Genomic DNA, 15,862 nt, shown 5'->3' on the forward strand with positions numbered 1-15,862 from the left:
CCTCTGCCCACCCTCCTGGTAGGGTCCCCTTGAACAGCGGGAGCCCCGGCTGAGCAGCTGAGCTCAGCTCCCAGAGGCATTAACAGGGCCTGGAAAGGCCTCCAGTCCCTCTCTACCTCCCGCTCCTCCTCTTCCTGGCTTCACTGAGTTGGGCAGGTTGCTCCTGGGCCTGGCTGCGCCCGCACCAGAGGACCAGCCTTCTGGACAGAGCCTGGGGCTTGATCCTGTATTCTGGGCCCATCCCTTAGGTCTCTGACATGGTACGATGGGTCAGTGCTCATTGTGCGGTGAAGGTGGTGGTGGTGTCAGGCTGTGGAAAGCAGCCTGGGGTGGGGAGAGCTTCTGTGCCCCCTAGATCTGCCTTCTCTGCTCTCCTGCCTACCCCTGGGGTCCTGTGCTCAGCAAGGATGGCGCTGGACACACTGGAGGACAGCAGGGCTACCTGATGCTTCCTGCCTAGAGGAACCGTGGCCTCAGGCTGCCTGGCATAAACGGGACAGCTCCCCTCTCAGAAGATTCTGGGCCAAGGAGCCTTTGGCAGCCTCTCGTGTTGTGTTTTCTTCTAAACATTTCAATCAGCGAGTAGTTATGGGGGCATCTCCACCTGGTGCCCCCAGATCCAGACCTCTCAGCTCAAGTACTTTGGGACAGCTTGGTGACAGAGGAGCCCAGGGCAGGAGCAGATGGAAGCAGGAGTCACCTGGATTCAGGGGGCATCCAGGAAACTTCACAGAGGCGGGTGCCCTGCAAGTGCTGGGTATTTCCAGAAAGTGAGACTCACAAAGACAGAATGAGGCCCTAGTGTTTGCAAGCTCTGCCCCCCACCCCCACCCCCTGATCAGCTTCCTTATTATCTGTCTTACCTACAAGGAACTTAAAGAAAAGGTCTTATGAAAAAAGGTTCTGATGCCCTGTCCTGGCACCCCCACCCCCCACCCCCAGGTCCCAGATGAGTAAACTGAGGCCAGGGGGTGGTGCCTTCTCCTGCACCCCTACCGGCCTGTTTGCCTTTTACAGCGATTGCCAAGTACCTTGGGTTGGAGAAAGTCCCCTGCAGACTGAGGTCACGGCAAGTACACTTGGCTGGAGTCAAGTCCCTTTTGAAAAGGCTTGAGTCACTCGGTGACGCAGCCCCAGATTGGGTCCTATAATTGGGATCTCGCCTTGTTTGGGGCTGGATGAAAAGAGACTTTGAATCAGTGAGATGCCACACACCCACCTCATCAGCTTCAGCTGGGGGTGCCACTCTGGCGGTGGCAAAGGTAATGGAGCCCAGGTGGTTGAGACAGAAATATTGGTGGCGAGGAGGCCAGGGCGGGGAGGCAACAGACATGGGAAAACTACCTCATCAGAAAAACCGGCCTCCTCCACTGTGCCCGTGGCCTCGGACAACACCCACGGCCTCCCCATGGTGGTATTTTCTGGAAAACCAGCCCTGCTGGCAGCGCCGTAGAAACCGAGTCCTGACAGCTCACCTGGGTGGAAAGGAATTGAACAGATTCTTTAGCCCCACAGACGTCACAGGCAAAATTATAACACGCCTTCCACTTGACCAGCGGAGAGGGGATGAGTCATCGGCCGCTTGCGGCTGGGAACACAGAGAGCCTTCCGACAGACAGTCACTAGGCTGCTCAGAACCTCCCAGACCTGGACCAAAATATGTTCAGAGCAGCCCCTCCAATTTTCCTGGTCTCCCCTCTCCAAACGAGACCCACTTTGCAACGTAATTTGGATTTCTAACAAATTTGGTCCCTCGCATTAGACTGAAACTGACCTCTCCAAACCTCATGGCCCCTTGCAACCCACAGGCCGTTCCATGGGAGGAGCTGTGAGATGGCAGGAGGAAGGGGCCCTGCTGGGAATCCTGGGGCAGTGGCAGCCTTTGCAGCTCTTCACGCCCTGTCCTTGTGCTTTTAACTAACCAGCAGTGCTCCAAACTGTTCTGGAAGTGAGGATGTTGTCTCTGTGGTCTCTCTCATACTTCCTCTGTTTATGCCTGGCGCCACTCTGGGGGCTTCCGCTCTGAGCTTGCAGCCCTGGGGAGACCCACTGCTCCCTCGGCCCCTCTGTCTTGCCCCATTGACCAGGACCAGAACTGATGGGCTGTTTCAGAATCTGGGCTGGCCCACGACATGCGGCTTGGAGACAAAAGATGTGTTGGCTAATCAGATTTGCTCCTTGGGACTTTAGGGTCAGGATTCCGGCAGACGGGCAGTGAACTGGGCTGCAGGGTCCTGAGGACTTGGGGGCTTGACACAACTCTGATACTAGCTCCCTGGAGCAAGCGCAGACTCTACAGGTGAGAGTGAGGGCCCACAAGACTGCCCTCCCTTCAGACTCCAGCTGCAAGTTTAGGGGTCCCCAGGCCACATGCACTTCTGACCAACTGGCTACAAATTCAAGGATTCCCCCCACCCCCTCGGGTTTGACAGTTCACTAGAATGACTCACAGAACTCAGGAATGCACAATACTTAGAATTACAATTTTATTAGAGAAAAAGGACACAAATCCAAACCAGCAAAAGGGAGCAATTCTCATGGCAAAGTCTGCAAGGGACGCATCGCTGTCCCGGCACACTGACATGCAGTCACCAACCAGGAAGCTCACCCAAGCCCGGAGCCCAGAGTTTTTGTTGGGGTTTCATTACTTGGTCGTGAGTGATTGGATCATTGCCCACGTGGTTGAACTCAATCTCTAGCCTCCTTCCCCTCCCCAGATGTCAGGTTATTGTCACCTGGGTCAAAACCCCAACCTCCTAACCACATGGTTGGTCATTGTGCCATGGCCAGCCCCACCTTGAGTCATCTTGTTAGCATAAACTCAGGTATGGTTCTCGGGGCTGGCCCACTCCTATCCCTCGGTGAATTCCAAGGACTTAGAGGTTACCTCGCAGGAACCAGGGACAAAGGCAACTTCTTCCTTGTACACCCACAGTCAGTGAGGGCCTGTGCAGACGGGATGAGCCTGGCCTGGCCTCAGAGGGGCACGTGGCAGAGCCAGGTGCAGAGACACCTCAGCCCCAGGTTTTCCGTGTCTCTGGGCCTTCCTATTCCCGCAAATCCAGCTACTCTTGGCTGCCTCTCTTTGGATTCTTAGAGGCCCCCATGATCCTGGCAATAATCCCCTTCTTTGTGGGTCAACTTGAATGAGTCTCTCTTCCTGCTGACCTTGGCTGAGACTGCATCCCCATCACGGTTTTCCGATTTGGGTAGAAAGTCTGTCCAGAGAAACATGGTCTGTGGGAAAACAGCACCCCGACCCTCCTCAGGGTCCCCAAAACTCATCAGGTCCTCTGCAGATACCAGCAAGCCCATCTCCAGAAGTGATTCTCTCCTCTCTGGGATCCACAAAACAATAAAAGTCCAAAGGCCCCCGGAAGGCAAAGGGGCACCCAGTAGATGTGCACTGATGGTAAGGGCAGGGTTTGAGCGGAGTCCTGTCCAGCTTATTAGGGAGCCAGACCAGGGCCTGGGGTGATAGACCGACGGATCTGTGAGGCTGTCTCTCCAACCTGGACCCAGAAAGGTCGTTGCTGACTGTGCTCTCCAGCATCTCCCTTGGACTTTCTGGAAACAGGAGGGTCCTCTTACAGTTTGCCCTCTTGCCCCGGCTCATGCGTGGCCCAGTAAGTGGTGTCGGGGCTGCCAAGTGTCTTTGCGAGAAGAATGCTTGACTCATGTCAGGCAGGGGACAGGGACCTGGGTTCTTGTCAGAGCCCAGGCTCACTAAATTTTGGAGCTGGGAGGAGTATGTTCAGTCAATTTGTCCAAACCCTTGTGTGTTTCTTCAGACTGTTTTTGGAAGTAGACAGGGCAGAAATAACAAATCACAGAGAGAGCAATTCCCAGAAAGAGTGGTCCTGTTGTCCCATTTCCCACGTGATGTTCAAGGACTTCCTCTTGATTTAGGGCAGTGGTTCTCAAACTTGAGTGTGATCACCTGGAAGGCTCGTTAACCCCCAGATTGCTGGGCACCACTCCCAGAGTTTCCTGTTCAGGAGGTCTAGGGTGGAGCCCAAGAATTTGCATTTGTGACAAGTTCCCTGGTGACGCGGAGGCTGCTAGTCCAAGGATCACTCAGGAACCTCTGATTCAAGGGTGTGAAGGAAGGTCTTTCTAACAAATTCGAGAGGCGTCCTCAGCTTCTCCCAAGGACCCTTTCTCTCATCAGTCGCTCATTTGTCACCAGCGAGGAAAAGAACGTTAGACTAGGAGTCAAAACACCTGGGTCCTGGTTCAGGGTGTGACACAAACTGCTTGAGTGATTTGAGACTCTGTGTCCTCATCTGTCACATGGTTTCAGTAAGAGGCCCTACTTCATGGCGGTTGGTGTGAGGATTAAACGAGATGATGCCTTCAAATTGCTCTCTGACCCTGGAAGTACAAGAAATGCCACAGTTCTTTAATTTCCAGATCAAACAGGCCATACTGTAAGATTAATGAGAAGTCCAAGGTCAATGGCTTTGTCCCCCTGCTTCCAAGGTTGGAATGAGAAGTCCAGGGGCTCAAAGGACTCCAGCAAATGAGACCTCAGACTTTTGGGGTCACCACTGCTATTGATTTTGTCCCTGTCCTTCAGAGGAGGGGCCCCTGCTGGCAGCTCCACTCCACTGTGCCAGGCTGGTCCTGGGTCCCAGGGAGGCTGGAGGCTCCTCACAGCTCAGAGTCGCTCATCATGGGACCTCCCCCCATCCTCCAACCTCCTACCTGCACTGGGGTCCAGCTGCCACAGGGGCAATGCCTTCCAGAAGCTCAGGCCCCCTCACACTCTCCCCCTGGAGTACGACATGGGTCCACCTTGCTCTTCTCCCTCGTTCTCAGTGCCAGCTCATTTCAGTCCTCTGCCTACAAAGCTCAAACACCTCCCACGAAAACAGTACAAGCAACAAGAATAACAGTAAGCCGACTTCTTCCCCCACAATGACAGTTTTCTCTTGGCAGTTTTTTTGGAGTGATCTTTTTATTTCTCCCGGGGGGCATCCGCAGGAGCAAAAGAAAAGCCACTTAGGTTCTCAGTCACTCACCCTGTTATGAGTGCTTGGCCATCCTTAAGAAAGGGTAGTGACTTATTACTTTGCTTTTTTCCCCTAGTCCCTCACTCCAGCCCCTGCTAGGACTCGCCACCTGCCAGAGGAGTCCCCAGCCCTCTCTGTTGGCTGCTCTCCCTCCTCCTGCCCTGCCACCCCCTTATCACACTTCCCCTAGGCCCCCCTGGGGAGCACCTGCACGAGGCCATTGCTGGCAGCCAAGGGGGACCCTGGGGACTGGAGAAAGCAGAAGTGATTTGATGAGCAATTTCCTTCCTGGAGGCTGCCCCCTCCTAGGGGCTCAAGGCCCTGAGTCGGGGGAGCGCTGCATCCTCCTGTTGCCCACCTCTCTCCAGGTTTTGCCTTAGACTCCTTCCCCTTGGTCTTTGGTGCCTTCCCCCAGAGCTGTGAGCCGGTGGAGTTTAGCCCATGTCCCCGGGCCCAACATCTTGGCTTCTTCCCACGTCTGGCAGGAGCCCTCCCACCTGGCTCCAGACCTGTGTTGCTGCCACCCCCTTCCTGGCTGGAGCCACCCCTCCTCCATGCAGCCCCCCACCTGCCAGGCCACATTCCCAGCCATCTTGCTTATCTCTGCTCTTTGAAGCACGGAACAAGCTGGACGTCCATGCAGGCAGGGACTGCATCCTCTCCGCTGACTTGTTTCCGGCACATGGAAGGTACACCATGAGCAGCAGGGGGTTGGCTGGTAAAGCAAATAAAGCCCAAAACTGCTCGAGACAGGAAATGACTGCGATGGGGGAAGATATGTGCTCCTGGTTGGGTGTGCGGTTCATTCACTGGCCCTGTTAATTCCTCTCCCTGAGCCTCAGGTTTCTCCTCTGTGAAATGGGGCTAGTACCACCTTAATGAGATACAAAGGTATAGCACCTGGTTCAGTGCTAAGCCCAGGGGCTGGGAGTCAGGGTGGGCAAGTTGTCGTTTATTTCTGCAAACAATCGTTTACCTAGTCGGTCAACATAACTTCATGAAGCTCGCAATTAACCGTGCACTGTGTTTGCTGCCCCACCCTCTGGAAGGACACTGAGCAGGTCTGGGCTGAGCTGGGACAGGGCTGTGGGCCAGACGAAGGGGTCTGCCTCTCAAGGGCAGCTCTGGAAGGGGCATCAGAGCTGGGGCTTGAAGGAGCAGGGCTTCAGCAGGCAGAGGGATCAGGAGCTGCTTCTGTGAGGTCACAAGGGGAGAGGAGGATGCACACAGGGGTCAGAGGTGACACTTGCATCCACTTGGCAAACACTGTTTGAGCATAGACACTGGGCCAAGGAGAGAATAACGGAGAGCAAAGCAACTCAAGTCCCTGCCCCCACAGTCTGCTGTCAGAGCAGGGAGATGGTGGATGGGCAAGTAAACCACCAAATAGGAAGATGTTAGGAAGTGAGAAGAGCTGGGGCTGGTGCCGGGAATCTGGTAGTGACCTCATGTGTAAAGGCTGGACACGTCAGTGCAAATGTGCTGAATGTTGGGAGAATGGACAAGCGAATCTGTCCACTGATGAGTGTGTGCGAGAGGGAGACAGACTGCCCGACCAACCAGGGCCTCCCAAGCACTGTTTAATGGCAGGTGGCAAAGGCAAAGAATGGGGCCTGCTTCAGCTACTGAGGTCAGAGAAGGCCCTGCAGGATGACCACCCAGTGCACAGGACAGCCTTGAAGCTGGGTGCATGCCTAAGACTTGAAGCATGGATGAGAAACATTCAGAAAAGTAGGAAGAGATGCTCCTGACAGAGGGGACAGCAAGTGCAAAGGCCCTGGGAGCAACAGCAGGGAGGGAAATAAAGTTGGGGAGATGATGACCATATGGCAAAGGGCTTTGAACCTGACCAAGGAGAATGGGCTGACCTGTGGGTGATGGGCAGGCCTGGAAACTGGCCATCTCAGCTTCTGGGGCCTGACTTGGCCCTGAGTAGGAGGAGGTGGTGGCCCTAGCCCTTTGTAGGCCTGACACCCTTCCCCGGCGGGGCCATAGGACCAGGATGTGAAAGGAATTTCTGCAGCAGCCTGGTGGGCCTGGCCACCTCAGGATACTGAGAAACAATCAAATCCGACTGAAATAATAAACAGTACAACACTTCAGTCATCAAATATGCAGTCTGGTAACCCAACAGCACCCTGAAGAGCCGGCTCTTTGTCTGGAACGTGACCACTTTGAGGCAGGTTTTGTCTGTTAAGACAGGGAACCTCACCCGAGCCTGTCTGAGTTATGGAGGAGCTACATTTATTACGCAGGAGTTTTTGAGGAACTGGAGGTCACGTGTGAGTGGGGAGGCCATTCAGGACCCCTGTGGCCGTTTACGGGACACCCTGCTGAGAGTGTCCCTGTGTTTATTTCCTGTTGCCACTGTGACAAATGACCACAAACCCGGTAGATTGAAATGACACAGATGTTTTATCTTACAGCTCAGGAGGTCAGAAGTTGGACATGGGTCTCCCTGGGTTGAAACTAGGGTGTTCGGAGGGCTCCGTTCTTTTTGGGCTCTTGGGGAGAATCTGTTTTCTTGCCTTGTCCAGTTTCTAGAAGCTCCCTGCATTCCTCTGCTTGTGGCCCCCTTCCATCTTCAAAGCCAGCAACGGCCGGTCTAGCCTTTCTCACACTGCATCACTCTGAACTGACTCTCCTGCCCCATTCTTCCACATTCAAGGACTCTTACAGTTACACTGAGCCCACCGAGATCATCCAGGATGATGTCCCTGTCATTATCCTAATTCCGTCCGCAATCGTAATTCCCCTTTACCATGTAACCTAACGTACTCACAGGTGCCAGGGATTAGGACATGGACACTTTTGGGGAGCATTATTCTGCCTACCGTAGTCACTGTCCTGTTCTGTGGGCTGAGGGGGTAAGGAGTAGGAGGAGAGAAGCCCCAGGTGGGCCAGGAAGTCTGCGTCCTTGGCCTGGGGGCAGCCCCCATGTGACTGTGTGGTACCCACCCTCCCTTGGTAACTCCAGCCTCCGCCTCACACCCTCCAGGTGACCTTGGCTTACCTTTCCCACCTCCCCCACGACCACCACCGTTGTCCCGTTACTAACAAGTCTCCCTCAAACCCTGCACTTCTCCTGAGTGTGGGTCAAAACGGTCATTAAATAAAGCAGCGTTTCTCCACCTCGGCACTGTCGACATTTTGGATCATTCTCTGCTGTGGGGAGCTGTCCTTTGCATTGTATGATGTTTAAGCACGTTCCTGGCCTCTGCCTACTAGATGCCAGTAACACCCCACCCAATGTGACAACTAAAAATATCTCTAGACGTTGCCAAATGTCCTCTGGAGGACAAATCACCAGGGGTCAAGAACCACTGAAATAAAGCCTTTGCTGTCTGTCTGCCTTACTAAATCGGGCACCTCAAGACAGTGACACCCTGTCTCTTGCCCATCCCCAGGTCCCCAGCACCTGCATAGTGAAAGAATGAATGAATTGAATAATTAATCAATCTGTGTTAATTTCCTTAATAGATAAATCTATAAAAAGTATGCAAACTTTTGTGTATGTGTGTAAAATCAACTCCTGCTTTCTGTAGACTGGCTATCTGAGAGTCACCTGGGAATTCTTCTAAGTCATATCCCAACGGAGAGTTGGGGTGCAGCCTGGGAGTCTTTATTGTCAAGAAGGCTTCATCAGTTCCTCAAAAAGCTAGAATTACCATATGATCCAGCAATTCCGCCCCTAGGTATGTACCCAAAAGGATTGAAAGCAGGGACTCAGATGTCCACAGTGGCATTAGTCACAATAGCTAAAAGGTGGAAACAGTCCAAATGTCCACCAAATGTAGGCTATGCACAAAAGGGAGTATTATTCAGCTTTAAAAATGGAATGAAATCTGATGCACACTACAACCTGAATGAACCCTTGGGGCCATTATGCTGAGTGAAATAAGCGAGTCCCCAAAGGACACATATAGTATGATTTCACTTATATGAGGTACCCAGAGTAGTCAAATTCATTTCTTTCTAGAGACAGGAAGTAGAATGGGGGTTCCCAGGGTCTGGAGGGAGTGGGGAGTTATTTAAGGGGTACTGAGTTTCAGTTTGGATGATGAAAAGTTCTAGAGATGGATAGTGGTGATGGTTGCACAGCATTGTACCACTAGAATGAATGCCTAAAAATGTTAGAATGGAAAGTTTTATGTTGTGTATATTTTATGACACACACACACAAGTGCTTCGTCCTAGCCAGATCTGGGAATGACTTTTCAGTAGTGGGAATCGGGGGGTAGAAAGGGTTGCGGACTAGATGACTTCTAATGGCCCTTTGAGGCCTCGCAGCCTGAGAATGGCTGAGATGGGAGCACCTGACTTGGCCACCTCAAGTTCTAGGCTGACGGCGGCCCTTCTCTGGGGGTGCACGTAGTAACCCCTCTGGAGGCCAGGCAGGCCGCCTGAATGGAGGCCACATGGCCTGTCCACGAGGGCAGCTGCTGCCCAGCTCCTACTGATTCTTGCCATGTGGGATGTCTGGTTATGGGAGAGAAGTCCTAAATCTGGATTCGTATGTGAAATCTCCTAATGTTTAAATCTTGACAGCTGGTTCAGTGAAGGGGCAAACAAGCCGAACAACTCTGCAGCCTCGGGTCTGGGGTGGCGTCTTTTCTTGGGGCTCGCAGGCTTGGGCCCCAGCTAGAAAGATCTCCGTTCTGGCTCCTCTTAGTGGTGCTGTCTCACCCCTGAGGTCTGATGCCAGCTTTCTCTGATCGCTGAGAACTTCCCTTGCTTTCAGTGCACCCGAAAGGCAGGTTTACAGACAGAAGGGCGAGGGTGAGGGCGTTGGTCTGGATTCCGCTCAGTCTGGGTCTTGGATCTGCTGTTTATGAGCTATGGAGCTGTAGGTGACTTGCTTTTTTCCTTCCCTATGCCTCGGTTTCCTTATTTGTCAAGTGGGAACAGTAAGAGTTCTGCCTTGTAGAGTTAGAATGGGGACTCCAGGAGAGGGCACGTGCCAAGCTTGGCCAGCGGAAGGGATCTGCAGTGTGTGCATGCGTGTGCACGTGTGTTGGCCCCGGGCTGGAGGAAAGAGGAGTGTGGAGTCGGACAGGCCATCAGCTGGTGAGTTACACAACCCCGGATGTCTGTTTCTTCATCTGGGACGGGGGCCCAGTGATTTCTTCCTCAAAGAGTCATTCTGAGGATTAAACAAGATAATGTTCAAATGGTGCCCGGCCACTCTATGTGCCCGGTACACATTCATTCTGCTCCTCGGAGTCTGAGGCCTTTGCCCTCTGCGGAGACTGAGAGGAGGTAGCTGGGGCTGGTTGGCCAGGTTGAAAACAGGAGGGACAGAGAGCAGAAAAATGGTCCTGGTGTCCTGCCCCTCCTCCATCGGCTCCCTCTCCTACTTCCCAGCCCACAGGGTGAGGGTGCTGGTCCCGCCCTCAGAATCCCATCCAATCACTGATCAGGAACATGGCCTTGGCTTCCAGAGCAGCTTAGATGAGTCAGGCTGTCCCATTCACTGAGACTACTCTGTGCCTGCCCTCAAACATGCTGGGCTGGGGGTGGGTGCAGAGCCGAGCTCCTCCGGGGTCCCTGAGTTTACTGGTTGGAGAGAGGGGCCTTGCTCTGCCCAGACCCTTTCTGAGGGTTCAAGACTGGAGGGGCTGCGTGCCCACCCAGAGCAGGGTGCCAGCCCAGAGTGCAGAGGCCCTGCCCAAGACCCTACGTCTCTTTAACTGAGCTCCAGTCTTCACAGACTGGATTGCATGAAGAAGGGTGAAAGGCCCTTAAAATCCTGAGACAATGAGGGGCCTCAAGGGCTATGTGACCTTTGGCGAGTCACTGACAGATGGTATCTAAGGGCCACTCTCGGGTGAGGTGGGTGACAGCATCTCAGTCCTTGGGGTTCCTGGCCACATGACACAGAGGTGCATCCTGGTCCAAGGTCTAAGGCCCAAACGTTGCTGGGCTCAGGGACACCTAGGCCAGAGTCAGCGGGCCTTGCTGTTCGCACACCTGCACGTTCTGACGTCTGTCCACTGTCACACAGATAAGGAGTGGTGGTGTTGATGGGAACGCCCTGTGTGTGCACCTTACTCAGCTCTGTGTGTTCATTGCATATTTGTGTTCATTACATGTGCATATTCATTATGTGTTCATATTCATTGTGTGTGTTCATTAAATGTGTGTCCATTGTGTGTCTGTTGTGTGTGTGTCCACTGTGTGCGACCCTAGTGTGAGTGTGTCCATCATGTGTGCACCCTGCAGAGGATGTGAGGTGTGACAGGGCCCTTCAGGAGTTCTTCCAGCCTTGAGAAATGTGTCCTCTGACCCCTGGGGTTTGTGAGGAGGGAGAAGAAGGGAGTACCCAAGACAAGTGGAAACTGAAGTCCTCGTCCCCAACATCTGGCCTCCAGTTGGGGAAGGGGACTCTCCACAGGGGACAAGAGGACAAACTGAGGCAGTGAGGGAGCCACAGTGCCCTCACTGTGGGTCTATTCCACAAGGATTTCCCAAGTCTGAAGGGATTATTAAGTCCAACAGGCCTGGCCCCTGCCGTTGGAAGGTTGTGGTCTAGTCTGGGGCCGGATACTGGGGCCCTGTGGGGCTGAACAGCGGTGGGAGATACCAAGGAAGAACAGGGCTTCTGGTGTGGGCGCAGGCATGGATGACTGGAGGGGCTAGCCGCTGCTGCTGGTGGGGAGCCCAGGCCCAAGCATGTAAGAGGAGCACGCAGGCCTGATGCTGGCCAGGGGGAGTGTGTGTGCCTGGTGGGGTTTGGAGTGTGTCACGGGCTTGACCTTGAGCCCCCCAGCTCTAGCTGTCTCCCAGCCCCTGAAACTGGTAGACAGGCTCACTGGGATGGGATGCAGCTCTGGAGCCTTGGACAAGACCAACATCAGCCCAACATGTTTTTCCCCCATCTCTGCAGGGGGCGGAGGAAAACGCAAAGGGAAGAGCAAGAAGTGGAAGGAAATCCTGAAGTTCCCTCACATTAGCCAGTGTGAAGACCTCCGAAGGACCATAGGTAAGCCGTCCAGCCTCCAGGGGGCGTGGGGACGGGCTGCGGGGGGAGCGAGGAGCCTGTTAATTGCCAAAAGGTGAGTCAAATACAAATAGGTTGGAGCTCCAGGCTGACATTTTTGCTAATTGACATAATGATGCAACCAACATTTATTGAGTATTTGGTGTGTAGTGGGCAGAATTACCTCTCGATTACCCTTTGAGGCAGGTGTTATTATTTTATTCCACCTTTTAGGTGGGAACCCGAGGCACAGAGTGATTCTGTAACTGGCCCAAAGTCACACAGCTTGTGGGAGGGTGATGGAGATGGGCCAGGCCTTCTACTGAGCCCCCCCTCGTAGCTTCCCACCCTTCCTTCCTGGAGCCGGTGGGTCCTGTCGGGAGCAGCCCCAGCTTTGGGAGCTGAGGGTGGGGTGAGCATCCAGGCTCCCTTTCCTCTTGCCGGGGATGTTGATGCTCACTGAGGAGCCACCCTGCTCAGTGGCACAGCCCAGTCCTCCTTATCCAGCACTCACAAGGTCAGGTGCCTCCAACAGCTGAGGGGGCTTGTCTCCAGAGGGGCCGGCACAGCCAAACAGGCCGAGTGAGGTCCATCCCTGGCCCCACTCAGGATGTGCTGTGGTGAGGAGACCCGGGTGCCTGGCAAGGGCCCCCAGGGGGTGGGGGTGATGAGATGGTCATACTGATGGGGGCCCTGGCCCTTCTCCCCCGTGTGCTCTGGGGTAGGGCACCCCCCTACCCTTGCCCCCCACTGCATGAAGGCTCCTTACCTGCTCCTGACTGTTGGAGGACACAGGGAGTGCTGGATGTAGGATGGCTCTGGTACCCAGAGTTCTGCAGGCCCAGCTGCTCTTGCGACTCCTGCATGGAGCTTTGGATGAACTGCCCTGTGCCCGCCATGGAAGGTGAGGCCACTCATGGATATTTAGCTTTTCTGAATGGCTTCTCCATGTGGCCTGGCCTCCACCAGTTTGCCTGGCCAACTGGGACTTACATGGCATCCAAGGCCTGCTCAGTTCTGGCCCCGGGGCCCACCCTTCAGATTTTTTGGCTCCACTGTGACAGCAGGTAACAACTGTTTGTTCTGTGCGCCCCACATGCCCAGCGTGGAGTTGGAGCTTGCTTAATTTGCATTTATGAAATGAAAGGAAGCTACCTGCACCCACAAAAGCAGATGTGAGCAGGTGAAGAAGGTAGGGTGCTAAAGGATGGAGAAATATCCTCCAGACCCACCTTCCATCCTTAAAACCTCAGGTCAGAATCCCCATGGTGTTCTCGGGGCTGAGAGTGGAGTTGACCTAAAGGATCAGGGCCTCTGAGTCCAGACAGACTTGGGGTCAAACCCCACCCTCTCTACCAGCCACCTGACAAGTTACGTGGTCGTGCTGAGCCTGTTTTCTCAGCTGGACACAGTGATCGTGAACCCAGTCAAATGAAACCATGTGTGAAAAGGGCATCGCTGGAGCTCTCCTCAGGAGTCCAGGACCCACTCCGCTCAGCACTCCAGCTTTCTTCCTAGAATGCCCCACAGCGCCCACCCTACTGGGCCCCTCCTGTGTTGGGGTCTTGGGTACCCATGGCAGGGTGGGAGAGAAGATAGCCTCTTCTCCTGGGGCTGGGAGAGTGTAGGGGAGGGTTTTGCCACTGATAACTTACAGGTGGCCTTCAGAGAGGGGAGGGGAGGGAGAGCCCCCCCTGGAGTCTGGCCATTACCTCCCCGGGAGCATTTTGTTCTTCATGCTAATTTAGGCTTGAATAGGGCCTAAGGGTGTGGATGGGGTGGGGACCTTGGTTGCCACAGTCTTTGCACACCCTGGGGAGCCAAGCCCTGTTCTGTGTCCTCTTCGACCAGAGTGATCAAGTTTGCTGACTACCAGAATGCCTTTCGGTGGATGCTGAGCCTCGCCTTTCCTCAGCAGACCCCAGGGAATGGCTCCCACTCATCCTCAGAGCCAAAGGCTGATCCAGGAGAGATTTCTGAGGTGTGGATTTGGAGGAGAAAGCTTGAAATCGGAGGAAAGGACCCTCCGAAGGGGGGATCTGTGCAGAGAGGCAGGGTAACTGCATGAGGCCAGGCCCCCCTGGGAGGGCTCTTGGGAAGCCATTGCTTCTCTGCCTTTGGGTAAACTGCCCGCAGGTGGTGGTGCCAGGAATGCCCTGTGTGGCCCAGCCAGGGCCGAAGGCCACTCACTCACAGAAGCCTCCTATGATCCCTGAATTTAAATTAGCTCCTAGCTGAGGTCTTCCAGAGCATCCTGTCCCCTTCTGTTGGAGCCCCCTCCTCGGCTATTGTTTGACATCTGTTTACCCCTCAAGTCTGAAAGGCTCTTTGGGGAGGATCTTTTAAATCCACCACTGTGTACCTGGAGATTCACAGCGGACATTGGTTGCATGAATGAGCGAAAGAGAGAATGAAGATGTGTGTGTAAGTGAACCCTAAGCTTATACAGTGTTTCAAATAAATGGATGAGTGTTGCAAGGGATATGAAGAGCATTCACATATCTGCCATCCAGATAAAGGAAATCTTAGTATTTTGCTATATTTGATTCATGTGTTTCTTAAAAATATAAAACATAAAAATATGAAATGTAGGACTTGTGGTTCCAGACAGGATGGAGTAGATGCATTGGTCCCTATCCTTCCCACCAAGGACAGTCAAAAGCTCTGAACAGTATACTATAAGACAAACCTAGGAGGATTCTGAAAGGTGGCGAGAAGGCAGACTGGTTGGGGCTCTCGGGATGTGAGGAATGACATACCAGGATGCTCCTGGGTTTTCTTTTCTGCCTCCCTTAAGCCCAGGGACTGGATGCTGGAGAAACTCAACCTGGAAATGCCAATGGGTGCAGACAAAAAAGGACTCCCGTTCCCCCCAAAAAGCCTGTTCTCTCTTGCCAAAGGCTGGGGAAAGGGGCAGCTGGCGAAGCTGGGAAGTGGTTGGTACAGCTGGACACTCCAGAACTGTCACAGTGCTATTGCCCTCCACACCAGCTACGTGGGTGCTCCCTGGATGCCTTCTTACTTGACCTGGTTCTAGGTTCAAAGACACTGTGCATCCTTCCTCTCCAGGCCTTGCCTCTCTGATACACAGAAGCTGATCCTTTGAGGTGAACAAGCCCTGCTGAGGCGTGATGCCCCCAGACTCCCAGTACCCCTCACTCTAGCCCTGCGCCCTATGAGGCTTCCAGGCGTTGCCCCAGAAGTACCACAGATGCCCCTCACCTTCTAGTTGGCCTGGCCCCACCCTCTTCACTTCCGGTTTGGGAGACTCAGGAGCATAGGATTCGCCTCCGAGCTTTTCTCTGTCCAAGGACCCCACCCCAAGGGCCCCATCCCCATCTGTCCCTCTGTGTCTGTAAACAGATCTCTTGGCAGGGCCCACCCCCCTGGGAGGGTGTGAGAAACGTGCGTGCTGGCGTGTGAAAATGAATTCTTCTGTTCTCCTGGAGGGCATTGAAAAGACTCTGTGTGTGCGAGGGCAGTGTGAAGAGAGGCCCGGGGAAAACAGGAAGGCCGCCATAAACCAGGGGGCTGCCGCTAGGGCGACGGCCCAGGGCTCGGGCCCTCCCGCCTGTTTACAGTCCGTCGCCCGGTGTTTGCCCGGCCGCTGCTGGGGTCCTGCTGGAAGGCTTTCTAAAATAAAAACCTCATTTCTTTTCTAGACCAATACACAAACCAAACAGTGGCGAATGCTGCATTTATTTTTCTTGTGGACACATGAGCTCACTTTCTGAAGCTCTTGGGGAAGATGTCCCAGGGCAGGCTTCAGGCCAAGGTGACAGGGTCCCTTTGGGCCCAGAGGGCAGCGTGGTGGGTGCAGTGGGAAGGATGGAGCCCACCAGGCCCCGGGGCGCTGCCCCCTCTGGAT

At 54.1% G+C, this 15,862-nt stretch overlaps 1 protein-coding gene across 1 annotated transcript in view; it reads left to right on the forward strand.

Moving 5' to 3' along the window:
* GRK5 (G protein-coupled receptor kinase 5) overlaps nt 1–15,862 on the forward strand; it is a 214,377-nt gene that overhangs the window by 87,019 nt on the left and 111,496 nt on the right. Inside the window, exon 2 of the mRNA XM_046654156.1 lies at nt 11,902–11,997. Within this exon, the coding sequence (XP_046510112.1) occupies nt 11,902–11,997 (96 nt within the window). The remainder of the gene's footprint in view (nt 1–11,901; nt 11,998–15,862) is intronic.

Source organism: Equus quagga, chromosome 2, assembly GCF_021613505.1.
Source record: "Equus quagga isolate Etosha38 chromosome 2, UCLA_HA_Equagga_1.0, whole genome shotgun sequence".
Taxonomy (NCBI): Eukaryota; Metazoa; Chordata; class Mammalia; order Perissodactyla; family Equidae; genus Equus; species Equus quagga.